Raw genomic sequence first — 18,870 nt, forward strand, 5'->3', positions numbered from 1 at the left:
GTGTTCCTCTTTTTTTGTGCTTGTTTAAAAAGTTTGTGTGCTCAGCAGTTACCTCCAAATGTGTAGTCAAAAATATAGGAGGACGGGGAAGAGCAAACTCAGCACCAGAGGGGAAGGCAAGTAGAAGGCACATATTGTGCATGAAGTGCAAGTTGGTAGCTGTGCTGGAGGAAAAGATTCTTAGAAGATTGGGCAGGGATGGTGTCTCTAGCCTCTGTTTGCCAGAAACTGGGAATGGGAGACAGGATGGATCACATGATGATTACCTGTTCCATTCATTCCCTCTGGGACACCTGGCACTGGTTACTGTCGGAAAACAGGATACTGGGCTAGATGGACCTTTGGTCTGACCTAGTATGGCCGTTCTTATGTTAGATTGGAGGGGCAAGTAGAGATGTTGCTGAAAATTAGAGAAGTAGAGACATTCCTTGACAAACAGGTCAGGACACACCAGTACCTCAGATTCAAGGAAGAAAAAAAGCTCAGAATCAGAGAGAGAGAAAGTCAGACAGGAGACTTGGCAGTTGTAACCATCAGAGGCAAGAGGTCACTGGTGTTTTACTCAGCTTCAGAGAGACAAGGATGGGCAGGCTACAGCCACCAGAGAGAAGAGGACCGGGAGGAATTCCGCAAAGCTAAAAGTTTCCAATTGACACCAGAGCCTCAACATGGACACTGTGGAAGATACTGTGATACTATGTACCTCAAAGCAGCACCCTGGAACCTCCATATTCACCATGATAGTATTGATTTTTTTGGTACAAAGTATGCCTTGTAAGGTATCATTTTGTAAGTCTTGATCTGTTGAACAATAATAACCTGTTGGATTGCATGTACTATCATTTTATGTGAAGTTATGAAGTATTACTATATGTTGTGAGGTTGGGAACACCCACAACCAGCCTTTCAGTTACAACAGAGGAGTAGCTATCACAAGCCAGATGTTCATTAATGACTTATCAACACACAATCCACTATCCCAGAGGCTTCTTGGAAAATACTCGTACACAATGGAGACTGCTTGACTAATGGGGACTCCCTGACCCCCTTGTCACAGCAAGGATCTTTCTAACAGCTGGAAGAAGGTATAAAGAGAAAGGAAGTGACATCATCACTTGGCCTCTCCCTCCCTCCCCTCCCCGCCAATCTCAATACCTGGAGGAATGTCTGGAGGAAAGAGACTTTGAACTGGGGAAGAGTGATCCCAGACTGGAAAGGGAGTCCAGTCGGTGTATTGAGGAAATGTAACCTGCTTGTACCATCTGTCAGGTGAGAAAAGCTGTCCAATTCAACTCTCGCTTAGACTAAAAGTTTAGGATTTAGAAAGCGTGTTTACTTTTTATTTTCTTAAGGTAACTCTCCCTGACCTTTATGCCTACCACTTATAATCACTTCAAATCTATCTTTCTGCAGTTAATAAACTAATTTTAATGTTTTATCCTTCCCAGTGAGTTTGTCTAAAGTGGTTGGGAAATCTGCTCAGGGTTCAAAGGCTGGTACATGTCCACTTTCCTATGAAGAAATGGCAAACTAAGTAGTGAATTTACACCGGTCATGCTTCTGACCAGTGCAAGACACTACAGTTCTGGGGTGCAAGACTGGAGAACTGGGGGAATTGGATGGAGCCTCTCATGTTGGTTCATGAATGTTTGGCAGACCATTCATGTAACTCCGTTGGGTGTGTTCCTGCCTGTGGATGTCTGTGTAAGTGTAATGCCTGTCAGCGGCTTGTAGCTTGACATTAGCATTTCAGTGTGAGGGATATGCCAGGCTGGTGGGTTTTGGAGGGCTCTGCGGTCCCACAGTCCAGGTTGCATCCCAGGGCCCTCATCACAGATACCCCTTAAGATACAGATGTTCCAAGGCAATGGAGAGATGTATAGGAAACAACCATGGATGAGAACTTGGCCCAGTATGTGTGGGCAAACTTGATTTTCTTAAAGAGTTCTCCAGCCATCCAAGGAAGACAGATGATCCTCTTTGGGGATTCAATACTCAGAAGCATCAAAAGAACATTCTGCAAGGGACAGGCAGACAACAGGACAGTACGCTGCCTTCCTGGAGCCAAGATGCCATGCTAAGATTAGATAGACTTTTGGAGGCAATGGGAAAGGATTCATTGGTGATGTTTCATATCAACATGAATGACACTGCGTTGCAGGATATCTCACAGATAGTAGATGGCTTCAGGGGACTCAGAAGGGTGCTGAACAATCATCTCTAAAATCCTTCCCCAGTCCCACGAGCAGGACAGAAGATTTTGAAAGTGAACCACTGGGTAGGTAAGTGGTATAATGGCAGTGGTTTTGTGGAAAACTGATTCACCTTCTATGAGGAGAGAAAGCTGTATAGTTTGGATGGCCTCCACCTCAGTAGAAGGGGGGAATCTTCTCAGTAGCAGACTGGTTAGAGTAGTCAGGAGGGTGTTAAGCTACTAACAAAAGGGAAGGGTAAAAAGAGGGAAGATATGAACACTCAGCACAACTGTGAGCAGTTGAGAACAAAATTAATCAAGGAACCAAAGGACATGATGAGACCAATGCTAGGAGCATGGTTAGGCAAGAGGAATGGGAATTGCTCATTTATGAGAATAAATTTGATTTAGTTGGTATTACTGAAACCTGGTGGGGTGATTCCCATGATTGGAATGTTAAAATCGATGGTTAAAATCTATTTATGAAGGACTGAGTGGACAAAAGGGGAGGGAGAGCAGCACTCTGTCAAAAGTGGAATTACCTGTTTCTGAGACACTGATAACTAAGAAAAAAATTATTCTGAATGCTCATGGTCCAATCTCCTAACAGATAAAGCAAAAGATGGGGTATTAGTTGGTGTCTGCTACACACCACCAAATCATACTAGGGACAGGATAACTGGCTCCTTACACACCTATCTGTAATGTGTAAGAATAAAAGCTGCGTGCTCATGGGGGACTTCAATTTGAGTGACGTATGTTGGAGGTCTTGCTGCCAGTACAAAAAACATCCTTGGAATTTCTAAATATTATAGATGACAATTTCCTAATTCAAAAATTGTTGTATCCAACACGGGAGAATTCTATATTAGATCTTGTCTTGATAAAGAGGAACTGACCACAGAACTAAAAATGAATGGTAACTTAGGGACAAATGATCATGCCTTGATCACATTTATAATGTGCAAACAGAATAAAGTCCTGTAGCCTGATTTATAGATTATGGAGTCATTATATTGATTACTTTCAGGGTTGACAGGTTCTTGTCTCAAGATCATGCCCAGTATTATTAAAAATTACTATATAGTTGGGAACCCTGATGTGCACAGCTGCAACACTCACAGTATAGGACCTCTTCTATATTTACAAATAGTTTAATAATACATTTAGCAAAGTCACAAACACTTTAACTCAGTAAGGTAAACTGAGAACTACAGAACGTCTGTCCGAACATCCATATACACACCATCCATTGTGGAACAACTTGAAATGTTAGCCATTGTCTTCCTCATCATCACCAGTGGCCATCATTTTGGCACTCCCAAGGGCTACATCTTTCTCTCATGCTGCTCACAGGCTGGGATGCAACTTTTATAATATGTCTAATGCATATTCAGTAGGAGTATTTCCCCTCTTCCTTATTTATATTTTCTCAATCTACTAATGCTGAGGTATCCTTCTATAGCTTAGTATATTGGTACATGTAACTACCATTTCAGCTCATGATCATACCTGTCACCTCTTGCATCAATGGATTTGTGGCTATTATTTCCATTGTTCCTTGCGATAGCACTTACTGGAACATTCTACCTCCTACCATTGAGCAAGTTCTCCTTAGTGCCCTAAATCTAAAGGTAACCGTTAATTTATGCCAAAGGTTATGATCTACTTAACCACACTTGTGCTAATTTATGCTTCAGCTAATATCTTACAGGATACAGACCTGTAGATTTCTTGCATTATGGCTGCATATAATGAAAGCAGCTAAATATAATGAAGGCAGGGCAGTGAATATAGTAAAAGCAAGCTAGCCTATGGGCTACAGTTCAGACCAGTGATATATATACTTGGTGCTTTAAAAGGCCAGTTTCACAAAGACGAAAACAATTATGAGCCGAATCAGCGGGGAGGAATAATTTAATTAGAGAAATGTGATTAATGCATAATGTAGAAAAGGACAAGTGTTCAGTACATATTTCTGTTCTGTATTTGGGAATAAACACACATGATGTAGTCATTTTCTATGACTATGACAACTCTCTCCACTTCACTCGAATCTCTGGGGGAATGTTAAACAGAAGCTACTAAAGTTGGACATTTTTTAAATCAGCAGGTCCAGATAACTTCCATCCAAGGGTTTTAAAACAGCTGGCTGAGGAGCATAGTGGACTAATTAATGTTCATTTTTAATAAGTCTTAGGACACTGGGGAAGTTCTAAAAGACTGGTAGAAAGCTAACATTGTGCCAATATTTTAAAAGGGTCAACAGGATAAGCCAGGTAGATGCAGCCTGGTCAGTCTGACATCAATCCCAGGCAAGATAATGGAGTGGCTGACAGAGGAATCAACTAATAAAGAATTAAAGGACAGCAATAAAATCAATGCCAATCAACATAGGTTTATGGAAAATAGATCCTGTCAAAATAATTTTTTTTTAAATGAGATTTCTAGTTTGGTTGATAAAGGTAATAGTGTTGATGTAATATATTTAGACTTCTGCACGGCTTGACTTGGTACCGCATGACATTTTGATGAACAAACTAGAATATACAATTAACATGACACACAAATAGATTAAAAGCTGACTGGTCTCAAAATGTAATTGTAAACAGGAAATCAGGGGTGTGTTTCTAGTGGGGTCCTGGTTCTTAGCCCTACAATATTTAACATTTTTATTAATGATTTGGAAGAAAACCTAAAATCATCACTGATAACTGATTTGCAGATGACACCAACTGGGAGAGTGAGTGGTAAATATTGAAGAGGACAGGTCACTGATACATAGTGATCTTGATCATATGGTACCCTAGGCTTCAGAGCCCAAGCTCCAGCCTGATTTGCAACATCTACACAACTATTTTTAGTGTGCTAGCTCTGCTACCATGAGTTGCGGACCTGGGCTAGGAGGCTCGCTCCCAGATTCAGAGCAGACATATCCTTATACACTGCTGCAGAGCTCCTCCTGCTGGTGCTACCCTACATATAAGGTATGTGTGTGTGTGTGTGTGGGGGGGGTGTCATTCAGCTGGTGTTGCAACAAAAAAGAGAAACCCATATAAATTAGAAGACCGAGCCTGTCTGGGGTTCCAGATCTGATCAGTGGACTTTCTATTTGGGAGGAAGGCAACTGTCAATTCCTTGCGCCCAAATAAAGGCAGATTCTGGAGAGCTGCTGTCTGGATCTGATACCCTCCTATTGTCTTGCCAATCAAGTAAACTGGGAAAAATCTATAATCCATTTTCTCACTTTACAAAAAAGCACCCAAATATCCATTTGCATCTTTCTAAAGACCAGGTGTTATATAGGGCAAAAGTAGCAATCTGCTATCCTGATGCAACTGGGGTTGGTGGTGTTGCCACATTCTCATTGAACAAAACAACCTAAGACACTTACAAAGAGTTAATTTGTCTGTACTCAGAGCAACATGCAGATAGTATCTTTAGATCTAAAATCCTAGTTCACAGAATTGAGATGGATGGGAGAGCTATAGCTTGATCAGTTACAAGTTTTACCCTGAGGCTAAACCATTATATTTGCATGACTCAAGGGTGTACAAGCACCAATGCATATTTTCTTTGCCCTAAGCTAAGAAAGTGAATTAAATCCCAAAGTGGTGAAATAGTACTCAGCTAATGCAGAAAACATCTTAGGGGCTCTTGTCTCTACTTTCATTTAATGAAAGCCTATAGGCAGGTTTTTATCAGACAAAACCAGAAATGTCTTAAAACTAAGTACTGGGAAAGGACATCTTGACTAGTAGGAGAAATCCCCAAATTACCTTTTTTGCCTCAATTTTTAAGAGCTGATTTAATTTATTTAGCTTTTTTCTTAACAGCACCTATAAAAAATTCTCTAAATGCATTTACAAGGGTTATAAACAGTCCATATGTAACACACATTAAGACGACATTCAAATATAATAATCCTCCTACATGACCTTCCTCCATAGAATCATAGAATATCAGGGTTGGAAGGGACCTCAAGAGGTCATCTAGTCCAACCCCCTGCTCAAAGCAGGACCAATTCCCAACTAAATCATCCCAGCCAGGGCTTTGTCAAGCCGGGCCTTAAAAACCTCCAAGGAAGGAGACTCCACCACCTCCCTAGGTAATGCATTCCAGTGCTTCACCACCCTCCTAGTGAAATAGTGTTTCCTAATATCCAACCTGGACCTCCCCCCACTGCAACTTGAGACCATTGCTCCTTGTTCTGTCATCTGCCACCACTGAGAACAGCTTAGCTCCATCCTCTTTGGAACCCCCCTTCAGGTAGTTGAAGGCTGCTATCAAATCCCCCCTCATTCTTCTCTTCTGGAGACTAAACAATCCCAGTTCCCTCAGCCTCTCCTCATAAGTCATGTGCTCCAGACCCCTAATCATTTTTGTTGCCCTTCGCTGGACTCTTTCCAATTTTTCCACATCCTTCTTGTAGTGTAGGGCCCAAAACTGGACACAGTATTCTAGATGAGGCCTCACCAATGTCGAATAAAGGGGAACAATCACGTTCCTCGATCTGCTGGCAATGCCCCTACTTATACAGCCCAAAATGCCGTTAGCCTTCTTGGCAACAAGAGCACACTGTTGACTCATATCCAGCTTCTCGTCCACTGTGACCTCTAGGTCCTTTTCTGCAGAACTGCTACCTAGCCATTCGGTCCCTAGTCTGTAGCAGTGCATGGGATTCTTCCGTCCTAAGTGCAGGACTCTGCACTTGTCCTTGTTGAACCTCATCAGGTTTTTTTTGGCCCAATCCTCTAATTTGTCTAGGTCCCTCTGTATCCGATCCCTACCCTCTAGTGTATCTACCACGCCTCCTAGTTTAGTGTCATCTGCAAACTTGCTGAGAGTGCAGTCCACACCATCCTCCAGATCATTAATAAAGACATTAAACAAAACCGGCCCCAGGACCAACCCTTGAGGACTCCGCTTGAAACCGGCTGCCAACTAGACATGGAGCCATTGATCACTACCCGTTGAGCCCGGCGATCTAGCCAGCTTTCTATCCACCTTACAGTCCATACTTCTTTAACTTGGAAGCAAGAATACTGTGGGAGACCGTATCAAAAGCTTTGCTAAAGTCAAGGAATAACACATCCACTGCTTTCCCCTCATCCACAGAGCCAGTTATCTCATCATAGAAAGCAATTAGATTAGTCCGGCACGACTTCCCCTTGGTGAATCCATGCTAACTGTTCCTGATCACTTTCCTCTCCTCTAAGTGCTTCAGAATTGATTCCTTGAGGACCTGCTCCATGATTTTTCCAGGGACTGAGGTGAGGCTGACTGGCCTGTAGTTCCCCGGATCCTCCTCCTTCCCTTTTTTAAAGATGGGCACTACATTAGCCTTTTTCCAGTCATCCGGGACCTCCCCCAATCGCCATGAGTTTTCAAAAATAATGGCTAATAGCTTTGCAATCTCATCCGCCAACTCCTTTAGCACCCTTGGATGCAGCACATCTGGCCCCATGGACTTGTGCACATCCAGTTTTTCTAAATAGTCCTGAACCACTTCTTTCTCCACAGAGGGCTGGTCACCTTCTCCCCATATTGTACTGCCCAGTACAGCAGTCTGGGAGCTGACCTTGTTCCATCATCCTCCCTAACCAATCTCCCCTGGCACCAGACAGACTAGGAGAACAGGTGACCATTACAGTGTGTCTTGAAGGTCACCATATCCAGGATCTGGGAGATTTAAGTGGAAGAGTGAATTCCAAAGCCAAGGACCCACTCTGAGATCACCCTACTGCCAAGTTTATTGTTATAAGCTGGTCAGATCTTTACTTGATGGTACATCTAGACCACCTCAGTTACATCTCTGGTAGACATGTAAGCCAACTTCAGTTCATTCCCACACTATATTTGCCAAATTCCAAATAAAGTTCTCCCCATCAGTTTAACAAACGTTACTGCCTCTGTGCACTATCACTAAGGCCAGATCTACAATAGGAAAAAACGTATTTTTACAACATAGTAGCAAACACTAACATCCTAGTAAATTGCAAAAAAACTCCACAAAAAATCCCAAAACAAACCAAAAAACCTCTCACCTTATTTCCTAGTGTATACATGGCTGAGAGAGTTAAGGTTTCAGTTATCTATATCATTAGAATCAATTGCTATGTCAGTATCAGACTCCTGGACATTTTTTTCTGTTAAGATGCCTATTACACTGCTTCTGTTCCAATCCTGCTTGTGCAATGGGACAGTTTACCCAGTATGTAGCAGAGAATAGGTTATGGATTAAGGTAGGGCATGCACAGGAATTAAAATATGACCACTCTTGGAGGGGTACGTTAGAGCAGTGGCCAGGGGCTGGGTCTGAGGCCAGTACAGCAGCTGAGGCTGGAGCAGCACATGGCTGGGGCAGCGAACGGGGCTGAGTCAAGGGCTGGAACAGAAATAAATTTTTTTTGATGAATATTTGGGAGAGGCCATGCCCGTTTGCCCCCCCCCCCCCACCTCCATGCATGCCCCTGAATGAAGGGTAAATTGGTTGAGACTCAACCTAGATAAGGCTGTGATAAAGCTTAAGGGAAGCAAGCAAAATAAAATAGCAACATTTTATCAGCACCCCACGCTTAAGGGGGATGGGGTTGCTTTCAGTTGGTTGCCAAGGATTGTGACTCAAGGTCTTTTGGGCTCCCTGGATGCTTCTGAATAACCAGGAAATAGCTGTTGCCAGACTTGACAAGAAGATTGTATCAGCTCCTTTCAGAGGGAAGACTTCTTCTGCATGTGGCTAAAATGTAGACCCTGAAATGTACAAAAGGCAAAGGTTTAGCCACATGGGCAGAAACACAGCTGATCCTGATCCTCTCTCCACTGTGGAAATTTCTGATAAAAGCAAAAACCTTTTAATTTTTGCCTACATTTTCCACAGAGGTTTGAATTTTTAGACCAAAACAATAATATTTTGGCCAAAATATTTCAACACAAAGAGTTGTCCACAGAAAACCCGTCTTTTGCAAAAAAAAAAAAAAAAAAAAAAAAAAGTGTTTCCACTAGAAACCTAGTTTTCCATGCAGCACAGTTTTGATGGAAAATTTTTGACCAGCCCTTGTCATAGGGAATGTGGCTGCACCACATTCACTTCCACACCTGTGAATTGTATAGAGGGGTCACTGGAGAGCTCCCTACTTGCTAACAGCAGGTTTTCATGACATGGTGGTAGAAATATTTGAGCCTCTCTCCAAATAATGGCTTGGCACTGGCACAACTGCTGTAATATGGGTACTAGCTCTGACGCACATGTGGGTCAACAGACACTACTATGAACAGTTCCAGCTCATGGAGTACACGCGCACCCGCAACTGGAATTCACAGAGGGGCCATCACTGGAAGAAGTTGTTCCCATTGCAGCAGCAATAATGAGTACACCTGGGGGGTGCAGCAGCTGCTTGAATTCACAGACAGATGGCTCAGCCCATTAGGGCTGAAAACTCTGAAAAAGCAGCGCCTGCCACAGCATTCTAGGGAAGCCTTCCAAAACTCTGGAATCCCCAAACAGAACCGTTTCCTATTCACTATAATCACACCACAATGCACCTGGCTTGCCTGAGGATTTTGAAGAGGGTTGGACTGTTTACGAAATGTCCCAGACATAATGGTAGACTCATTTTACCCCAGGCAGGGGAATTTTTAAATCTGCTTCTGCTGCGGATGAAAAGCCCAGCTGTTTGGTCCTTTAAATTCCAGCAGTCTTTTCCCTCACCCAATTCCTTGGAAAGAAGTTGTAAATGATAGCTGAGACTTCCCATCATTGGATACTGTCATAACTATAAAGGGAAGGGTAACAGCTGTCCTGTGTACAGTACTATAAAATCCCTCCTGGCCAGAGACTCCAAAATCCTTTTCCCTGTAAAGGGTTAAGAAGCTCAGGTAACCTGGCTGGCATCTGACCTAAAGGACCAATAAGGGGACAAGATACTTTCAAATCTTGCGGGGGGGTGGGGGTGGGGGGGGAGGCTTTTGTTTGTGTTCTTTGTTTGGGAGTGTGTTCGTTCTCGGGACTGAAAGGGACCAGACATCAATCCAGGTTCTCCACATCTTTCTAAACAAGTCTCTCCTATTTCAAACTTGTAAGTAAATAGCCAGGCAAGGCGTGTTAGTTTTCCTTTGTTTTTCTCAACTTGTAAATGTACCTTTTACTAGAGTGTTTATCTTTGTTTGCTGTACTTTGAACCTGAGACTAGAGGGGAGTCCTCTGAGCTCTTTAAGTTTGATTACCCTGTAAGGTTAATTTCCATACTGATTTTACAGAGATGATTTTTACTTTTGTCTTTAATTAAAAGCCTTCTTTTTAAGAACCTGATTGATTTTTCCTTGTTTTAAGATCCAAGGGGTTTGGATCTTGATTCACCAGGAGTTGGTGGGAGGAAGGAGGGGGGATGGTTAATTTCTCCCTGTTGTAGATCCCAGGGGGGTTGGAACTGTATTCACCAGGAGTTGGTGGGAGGAAGGAGGGGGAATGGTTAATTTCTCCTTGTTTTAAAATCCAAGGGGTTTGGATCTGTATTCACCAGGGAATTGGTGAAGGTTTTTCAAGGCTTCTCAGGGAGGGAAAAATTGAAATGGTGGCAGCGGAACCAGAGCTAAGCTGGTAGTTAAGCTTAGAAGTTTTCATGCAGGCCCCTACATTTGTACCCTAAAGTTCAAAGTGGGGATCCAGCCTTGACAGATACAATGGGCCAGCTCAATTAAGAAGGCACTCTTAAGAGCTGCCCTTCACCTCTGTGCAATGTAAGTATTTACATACATTCTTCACCTCCTTACTACTAAGGACATACGTTCATGAGCACTTGCTGCACGACAAGCTGGGGGGGAAACCGACACCTTTTCAGCGTGCTGTGCACTAAATGGGTGAACCCTGCTGATGTGCACTAAAAGTTCCCTAGTGCGCACTGATGTGCCACCGATTCAAACAAAAACATCCTCCTGGTTTCAATATATGCCTTGGATTATATAGTGTTGTCAAGCACTGATAAAGACAGCAGCTGTGTCCAACTGAAGCAGCTGCGGCATTGCCGTGATGGGTGAAGTCTCTCCCATAGGTATAAGCCAGTTCTGCCCTTAATTACATCTTCAATTGAAGTAATGGGTGCTGCACTTGTGAAAAATGAGGAATACAGTCCTACAGTTTGAAAACAGCTTTGAATGAAAATTGACGTACTACACCAGGGGAAGGCAACCTATGCCATGCGAGCTGATTTTCAGTGGCACTCACGCTGCCCGGGTCCTGGCCACCAGTCTGGGGAGCTCTGCATTTTAATTTAGTTGTAAATGAAGTTTCTTAAACATTTTAAAAACGTTATTTACTTTACATACAACAATAGTTTAGTTATATATTATAGACTTATAGAAAGAAATCTTCTAAAAACGCTAATATTACTGTCATGCGAAACCTTAAATTAGAGTCAATAAACGAAGACTCAGCACACCACTTCTGAAAGGCTGCCGAACCCTGTACTACATCCATCACCTTCCTCCAAATGCCTCTAGCAGCATGGAGCAAACGTTTGTCCATTCATCTGCAAAAAATCCACCACTTAAACCAGTACAGGCTCTGTACCATAGCCAGCCCTCTAACTAAACTGACCACGGTCAAGAAAATCAGACAGATTTTGAGTGGGAATTTTTTTTTAAAATATCACCTTCTCTAGAACTTTCCCCATAAGAGGAAGATTAGAGACTGGGCAATAATTGGAGAGAATATCAATGTTAAGAGTTTGCTTCTTGAGCAAGTGCCTAAGAATTTCTTCTTTGAGAAGCATGTTTATTCTGAAGTTCCTACAATCTAGATCTTATAAAAGTTGCAATATTGAAACTGCACAGATGTAGCAAAAAGAAACTAGACTGTGTTTAGGCATTATTAGCTGTATATAAGAAAATCTGTCTCACTCACCCAAAAACTGTAGCGGCCTGGATACATAAATTCAGCAGTGATGGGTTCTTCAGTCCCCACACTGTAGCAGGCAGCGTCAAATTTTTTTGATTGGCTGGGCTGACTCTCCAGGTAACTCCTCCCACGGGAGAGCCCCTCCAGAGAGTCACTTCTAAAGTTAATAACTGTCATATCTGAATAAAACATTTTTTCAAAATGTATTAACAGATAAAACTGTCCATCATTAAGTAGTAATAACTGTCCAACCTGAGGGGGGGAAAAACAAATTGGGATGATCCCAGGGGGCACTGATTAAATGCAAGACACAGTTTTCCCATCACCTCTCCCTAAAAAAATTAAAAAAATTTAAAAAAAAGGAAAAATGTGTGACATTTTTGAAAATTAACCCCCCCTAAGAAGGAAATGAAAAATATGGGATGAATTTATGGACCCAACCCCCTACCAGAACTAAACAATTTCAGCTGACACACATTTCCTCATTCTCACTGCAGGGGGTGAATTGAGCAGTGATGGGACTTTGGTAGCAGTACTCCTTCCCCTATTACTCTCAATTATTGGATGGGCTGAGAGAGAACCCACCTTCCAAAGGCTGCCTCGCCTGACTGAAGTCTATCAATCTTAGAGACTTTTGTGAATGAATGCAGGGACGCCTCGCCAAGTTGCTGCCCTGAAAATTTGTTCATCTGGTGTAGTGGACCTACCCCCCCTCTCCTCATTTTGAACAGAGGAATTTTTCCCTTGGCTTTATATGCCTCTAAAATTCCCCACCTAATGTATCTTGATATGGAGGCTTTCTGTCCCTTAACTCTGTGGTGTATTAGAAAAAAATCAAGCAGATGTTTTTCTGAAGGTCTTTGTTCTAATATAGATATAAGTTGCCCTCCTGACGTCTAAGGTGTGCCAGACCCTTTCTTTCAGATGGACTGGATTTGGGCAAAAGAAGGAGAGCAAAATCTCCCAGGACCAGGGAAAAAAGGAATTTATCTTAAGGGTGAACGATGGGTCTATCATTATGGAAAATACAATTCTGAGGGAGGACAGAGAAGGCTCCCAGCTCTGAGACCCTTCATGCGGATATTCCAACCACTAGAAAAATAAACTTTAAATGTCACAAAAACACACACTTTGGACAGGGGCTCAAAAAGTCAACTTGAGAAGGTATTCAATACTAGGAAAAGATCCCATGGGGCTACTGTATGAATAGGAGATGGTCTGATTAGTTCTGAGGAATTTTTTTATGTGAGGGTGACGGGATAGGGGAGATCGACCCTCAGCTGCCAGAATTGAATATAAAAAACCGACGTGTGTGTTCTAAGTGTGTTGTCCTGCAGCCCCAGAGATAGACCTGTTCGTAAGAATTCTATGACCAATTTGATTGAAATTGATCCTGCCATATATCCTCTTGATGTGCACGAGGAATCAAATCTTCTCCACAATACTGTATAATGAGAATTGTTAAAAACATTTATGGACTTCAGTAGGTTTGAGATCACATCCTTTGAGTATCCTAGGTTCTCTCTCAATATCAAAGCAGTCAGGTTCAAGGATGAAACAGACAGCCCTGAGATAAAGTGGATCATAGTGGTAGTGGGGGGGACGGGGACGGGCCCAGACAGCTTTTCAAAGTCTGAAAATCAGGGATGTCTGGGCCAGTGTGGTGCAATCAGAATCACTGTAGCCTGTTGTCTCTGTATATGTTGGATGGTGTTCTCATCGGAAAAGGAAGAAATTCATATAGCAAAGCCTTAGGCCATACCTGTGAGACAGCATTGATACCCTGGCCCAATGGTCTCTCCTCTTGGCATAAAAGTTATTTGTTTTGGCATTGGAGCTGGATGTAAAGAGATCGCATGTTGATTTCCCAAAAAACTAGAAGATGCAATTGAACTCCCTCTGGTGGAGACACTGTTCCCCCTGGTCTGTGATTTTGCAGCTGAGCCAGTCTGCCATAGCATTGTTCTTTGACATGCATGACTCAGACTGACAGGATGTCTCTCTCAGCCCACCTGAAGGCAGCTGTGGTTTCTGCTTGTAACAAGCGTGACCAGGTGCCCCTTTGTTTGTCTTTGTATGCCACGGCAGTAGTGTTCTCTGTAAATCCAAGTATGCATCTGGAGTTTAAAGGTAGGGAGGAGTGCCTGAAGGGCTAGGCTAGGCAAATCACTCTCAGTTCCTAACAGTTTATACAGCAGTGAGATTCCATCTGCAACCACTGAAATTGAACCATGTGCCAAGTTGCATGAGCTTCCCAGCCCTCTAAGCTAGCATCCGTCTTCATGGTATGTCTCTGCGATATCAAATTAATACTGCTCATGAATCTTGCCAGAGGTCATCACCATCCAAAGAAGGAAAGTCTTACAGCGAGAGATGGAATTGTGATTGCAAGCAGGGAAGCTCAGCAGGTAGTAGTGCAGACACGGGAGATGAAACTTAGCCCATGTGAGTAGTTATATGCATGAAACTAACATGTCTAAATACACAGTCAGTCCTTCATATGGGAATGTGGACTGTGAAGGATATTGCTGCAGAATTCATGCCTGCCTGTCTCTGGAAAGGAAAGCCCTGCGGAGCATGGTTTCCAGCCAAACCCCCAGATGTCCTATTGTCTGTGTAGGGCTGAACTGTCTTTTCTCCTGATTGATTATAAACCTAGGTTGCAGCCTTGGGGGGGGAGGGGGGACGGACGGACTGTCCATTGTCTGTTCCTGACTGACTTCCATAGGGAGGGAACTTATCAGGATGTTTTGTGAAAAGGGTACAGGTGTACCCCTTTCTAACACTGGAATGCCACTATTGCTACCAAGACCTTTGTGAATAGCCTAGGGGTAGTGACAATGCCAAGAGGGCTTCATACTGCGTGTGCCAAGTGCAAACCTCCGGTACAGTCTGTGGACCAGAAGGATGGGAACGTGGAGATGTTCCTCCCTCAGCTCCACTGAGATTAGAAAATCCCCCTGGGTGACAGCCACCACGGTGGTCTGAGCGGTCTCCATTTTTAACTTGGGGGAGTGGATTGATTTATTGAGTCTCTTGAAATCCAGCACCACCCTGTCCTCCCAATTTTTTGTGAATTAGAAAAACCCAGGGAGCAAAAACCCTGACATCATTCCTGGTTTAGGATAGGCTCTACTGCCCTGATTTGAAGAGGATTGATTTGCCTGAACATGGTCTTCCTCTTGGAGGGGCTGAGGGAGAAAGGGAAAATTTAAAGTAGGGATCCTTTTGAATTCTGTGGCGGACCCTTTGGAAATGTCTCACCCATTTGTCTGTGGTAGTCACGGTTTATCATCTGTCATTTTAGATTGGTAAAGCAGACACCACTTCAAATTATGTCCCTTTTACTATATAAAAGTGGAATTTAATTTAATTTTAGACTATAGCCAGACCACTAAAATTGTTATTCTATTTTCAAACTTTTGTAGAGAAGACCCAAGACAATTTGCAATTGCCCAGTAAGCAATCCTGGAGTCTAGTTAAATGCAGTAATTTAACTGCAATTAACAATTAATTAACAATTAATCTACAATGTGAGATTTAATACTCCAACACTGAAATGGAGGGATTTCTTGGAAGGTGGTGGTATTTGGTTTTCTTCACTCATTCAAAGGTCCACCATCAAAGCCTATCCACCTTCAGAGCCTGTCAATAGCACTTCATGCAAGAGCTAAAGAGCAGTAGGACATGTTTCTTCCTTATTTCGTAAGTGACATCATTATTGGGGGTTATAGTGATTCATATTCAGTTTGCAATCCAACAATGTTATGCAGTTACTAAAAAGACTATCATCATTCTAGGGTGTATTTACTGGAGTGTCAGATGTAAGACATGGGAGGTAACTGTCCCGCTCTGCTCAGCACTGGTGAGGCCTCAGCTGTCCAATTCTGGGCACCACACTTTAGGAAAGATGGACAAATTGGAGAGTCCAGAGAAGAGTAACAAAAATTACAAAAGGTTTAGGAAACCTGACCTAGGAAGAAAGGCTAAACAAACTGGGCATGTTTAGTCTTGAGAAAGAAGACGGAGGGGGGACCTGATAACAGGGGTTAAGGCAGGGGTAAGTCAATAGGTGGACCGTGGGCCAAATCCAGACTGCCAGACGCTTTTGAATTAACAACAAAATCTTTTTACTTACCTATTATCACTATTGTTATTGTGGTGTGAAAAATGTTTTTCTCTGGACCTTGACTATATCTTGACCAAGAGATTTGGACCTTAACAAAAAAATAATTCCTCTCCCTCCAAGAAAAGGAGAACATGGGGCTCATTCTTCTTTTAGCAGAGCAGGAGTCTTGCTCCTACATACTCGCAAGCTTGGTTCCCAGTATCTGTACTACCTAGCTATTACTTCTCCAAATATCAATTTTGATTTTATGTTTTTTCTTCCACATCTGAGTTTTCAGACTTAAAAATAAGATGAACCAAACTTTTTTATGGAAAAATTTATATTTTACAGTTTTATTCTTAAGCAGAGTTAGAGAGCAAACAATTAACACTGTAGTTGAAAAGTGTGTTTACCCAAAGTTGCCAGAGCTAATAAATTATTCAACAGAAATACTGTGAATTAAAAATAAGGCAATAATCCTAAACAGTCCATTAAAAGGTCTCCTCATCCCCAAAAGTACAGAACTGATAAAGCTAGTAGAAAATGTGTATTTATGACTTAGTTAAATCTGTTTCTGAAAACCCCTCAAGGACAGGAGTGATGAAAAACAGGCTTCCATTCCTGATTAAACCTTAACACCTGCAGACAAAGGAATTACTAAAGCACGCAAGATGTAAAGACAATAATTCCGATCTTCAAGGGAACATTCAGTGTCTTAAATCCAAGAATGCTATGTCCATACACAATGGTCAGCATGTGAATATGGGCAATACAAAGATGCCAAATCAACAGATTAGAATTTTTTCCATTCCATGTCATCAGGAGGATTTACGTCTACCTTCCTTTTCCCCACATCAGACCAGTTGGTGCTCAGAACAGTCCCTCCAGACTCCATCTGCAATATGGAAGAACATTTGTTTAGTCTGCTGAAGTTAGTTATAGCCCGTCATTTAAAATGATCCACATTTTTTATAGCAGATTAAGTTCTGCAAGACTAGAGTCTGCAGGAACCAATGCACTAATGCAGATACCCTGGGAATTCTCCAGAACTTCTCAAACCCTTCCCTATATACTATGTGCATTTATGATTATATTAAATGAAGAGGACTTGATCTAGACATAGGATGTGCACATGATTTTTGTATCAATCTTTGCATATTCTGCACATAGGACTTCTGACATTAAAATTTAATAAAGCAATAATTTGTCGTCATATGTCAACTTTTGATGTGATTAAGGCAAATAAGTACTGACACTGCTTCAATATACAGTAGCCTCTAACGGTCCAATCATGCATTCTTGTGCACTTGAACTCCCATTTAAAAATTAGCAATTGACAGAAAAACGAGGAGTCAGGTTCTCTCCTCTGTGGATCTTTTGACCAACCAGGAAGGGGCAAGTTGCTCCCACTGACATTAGTATAGGTTCAAACAAAAAAATAAGGATGGAGAGCAATCTTTGTGCTCCAAGTCTAAGCTCACCACTCAGAATTAACAATATGGAGAAATGCAACTCTTCCATACGCCAGTACATAAAAATGGTATCATACCAACATCACTGAATAATTTGTTTTCTTACTCAGTAGGGGCTGAGTTTTCAACTGCTAGAGATTCATATATATAAGTTCTTGTGCATTTATGCATTTTACCACAATTGCAGGTGCAAACAGAGAGATGTCTAAATATTTATTTGCCTCCGATTACCCTATTTACATATGCAAATGGCTTGGCCCACAAAATTTGGCCTCAAGGTTTTTTTTTAATTTTAGTTATTTACTTTATAGCATTAACAAATATGTAAGGATAGATTGAAGTCTTACGAAGGATTTGTTCATGGCACGTTTCACTTCATCTGTGCCATCTGAATAGATTTGCTGAAAGAGTTTATTTAAAGCGGCGTCCCCCTCTAATTTTTCATTCTTTTCTTCTTCTTTGATCTCAACCACCAATTTATCCCAGTTCCTTGTATAATGAGAGGATGATGGATATAGGTGTTTGGAGTCTGGAAATAACATTTGCAGTAAGTTAAATCGGCGTTTTTGGCAACATTTACAGCATGAAATAATTAACCCCACCCAGATTGAGCAAAAAAGTACCACGGATCCGTAAGTACAGATCTTGTCAGACAAGTCTGATTGCTTTTTTGGACAGAATTTTAAAGTTAACAAATGAAGGGAATTGCAGGAGGTTGATTTTTCTAGTGGATCACCTGATACAGCACAATATCCTATCTTTTAAATTTCAGTCTGATTGGGCTGAATAGGAGCCATGTTTAAGGATTAAAATTGGCTGAAGAACATGAAAATGATGAACTGGCAATGTATCCAAGTGTCACAAGGTAAGTGTCAGAGCCAGTGTTATTCAAGATCTTAGGATCTGATCCAATGACCAGTGAAGTCATTGGGAGTTCTTCCATTCAATGGGTGTTGGATCACAGCCTTAATGATCCCTAAAAGATTAAGTAATGGTCACATTAAAATATCATGCAATTCATACTAAAAATCAGGAGGCATTGCAAACATCAGTGAGAGCAGGCAAAAAAGGAACCTAGCAAGGCTGAAAACATGGGGAGAAATGAAGATCATCTTGAAAAGTTATCTGAAGCAAAATGCAGAGGGAGGGAGAAACCAGGAAAGCAGTAAAGCTGAAAAGCCCTATATGATATAAACAGAGA

At 41.9% G+C, this 18,870-nt stretch overlaps 1 protein-coding gene across 2 annotated transcripts in view; it reads right to left on the reverse strand.

The window, feature by feature from the left end:
* Positions 1 to 16,519: 16,519 nt before the first annotated feature.
* The window catches only part of SUGT1 (SGT1 homolog, MIS12 kinetochore complex assembly cochaperone), a 43,306-nt gene continuing 40,955 nt past the window's right edge, over positions 16,520 to 18,870 (reverse strand). For both annotated transcript variants that reach the window (XM_008168650.4, XM_042842679.2), the window contains exons 12-13: positions 18,017 to 18,198; positions 16,520 to 17,092 (exon numbers count right to left, since the gene is read on the reverse strand). In XM_008168650.4, the coding sequence (XP_008166872.2) occupies positions 16,991 to 17,092; positions 18,017 to 18,198 (284 nt within the window). In that variant the 3' untranslated portion in view covers positions 16,520 to 16,990. The remainder of the gene's footprint in view (positions 17,093 to 18,016; positions 18,199 to 18,870) is intronic.

The sequence above is a fragment of the Chrysemys picta genome, chromosome 1, assembly GCF_011386835.1.
Source record: "Chrysemys picta bellii isolate R12L10 chromosome 1, ASM1138683v2, whole genome shotgun sequence".
In the NCBI taxonomy this organism is placed as follows: Eukaryota; Metazoa; Chordata; order Testudines; family Emydidae; genus Chrysemys; species Chrysemys picta.